The sequence below is a fragment of the Merops nubicus genome, unplaced genomic scaffold, assembly GCF_000691845.1.
Source record: "Merops nubicus isolate BGI_N331 unplaced genomic scaffold, ASM69184v1 scaffold19249, whole genome shotgun sequence".
Classification (NCBI taxonomy): domain Eukaryota; kingdom Metazoa; phylum Chordata; class Aves; order Coraciiformes; family Meropidae; genus Merops; species Merops nubicus.
The window spans coordinates 20,748-21,631 of NW_008629177.1; the positions used below are offsets into that span (position 1 = coordinate 20,748).

Sequence of the window (884 nt, forward strand, 5' to 3'; positions counted from 1 at the left end):
AAGAGGTAACTGGAAGGGGGTGAGGAGCAATGTCTTCCTCAAATGCCACCCTTCTGCCAAGGAAAGAAAGAAATGGCATCCTTTCTCCAGAGCAGCCAAGCACGGCTGCTTTCTCCACCCGCCAAGGGGTTGTGAATCCTCCACCTGCCCTCTCACCTTCAAGGCTCTTGGGCTCGTGGTCCAGTGTGCGGGTTTTGCAGCGAAGGTGCTCCCCTGTCCCATCGATCCAGATGTACATGGCTTGGACCTTCTCGCCCTGCGGCAGCTTCATGTACATGTGCTTGATGGCTTTGCTCAGGTGGGAGCTCGCCGAGGTGGCCATGGCTGCAGATCGGACGAAGGGGTTCCTGCAGGAAGGATACAAAAACCACCCCCCACCGTGAGCCCTTCCCTGTGCTCCCAGATTTTTCACCCCCCCCAGCCAGTGAGAAGCACAACACAGCTGAGCTATGGGGCTGGCTGCCATCTCCAGAGGTCCCGTGCTTTTCTGGAGGCTGAAGACACAAGTAGCTCAGGCAGCTAGGAAAGCCCTGCTCCAACAGCAATGCCTTCAAAGCGTCTCATTAATACTCAAAACTCCTGCCCACATCCTGCCAGTCAACTAACTTCAACTAGCTTCCACCAAGGAACAAGCTCCAAAAACGCTCCTCAATACTGGACAGGCTTTTCACCTCCGTGCTCACCACCACTCCGGAGGAAGGAGAGCTTTGCTGGGGCTTTCCTCGCATACTTGCTTCAGCGAGGAGGGCCAGGCAGACCCCCCAGCAGCCTTCTCCGATCAGCTGGTGTGAAGTTGGACAAGCCTCGTCTAGGGCAAAGCAGCGCAACAGGCAGCTCGAGAAACCCCTGAGCAACCCAAGCAGCAGCCTGCAGGCAGCGACGGG

The 884-nt window shown here is 57.0% G+C and overlaps 1 protein-coding gene across 1 annotated transcript in view; it reads right to left on the bottom strand.

Annotated features, from left to right (window-relative positions):
- The window catches only part of GLUL (glutamate-ammonia ligase), a 4,407-nt gene extending 4,063 nt beyond the window's left edge, over positions 1-344 (bottom strand). Inside the window, exon 1 of the mRNA XM_008946919.1 lies at positions 157-344. Coding sequence (XP_008945167.1) covers positions 157-322 — 166 coding nt within the window. The 5' untranslated portion in view covers positions 323-344. The remainder of the gene's footprint in view (positions 1-156) is intronic.
- Between the last annotated feature and the right edge of the window lie 540 nt (positions 345-884).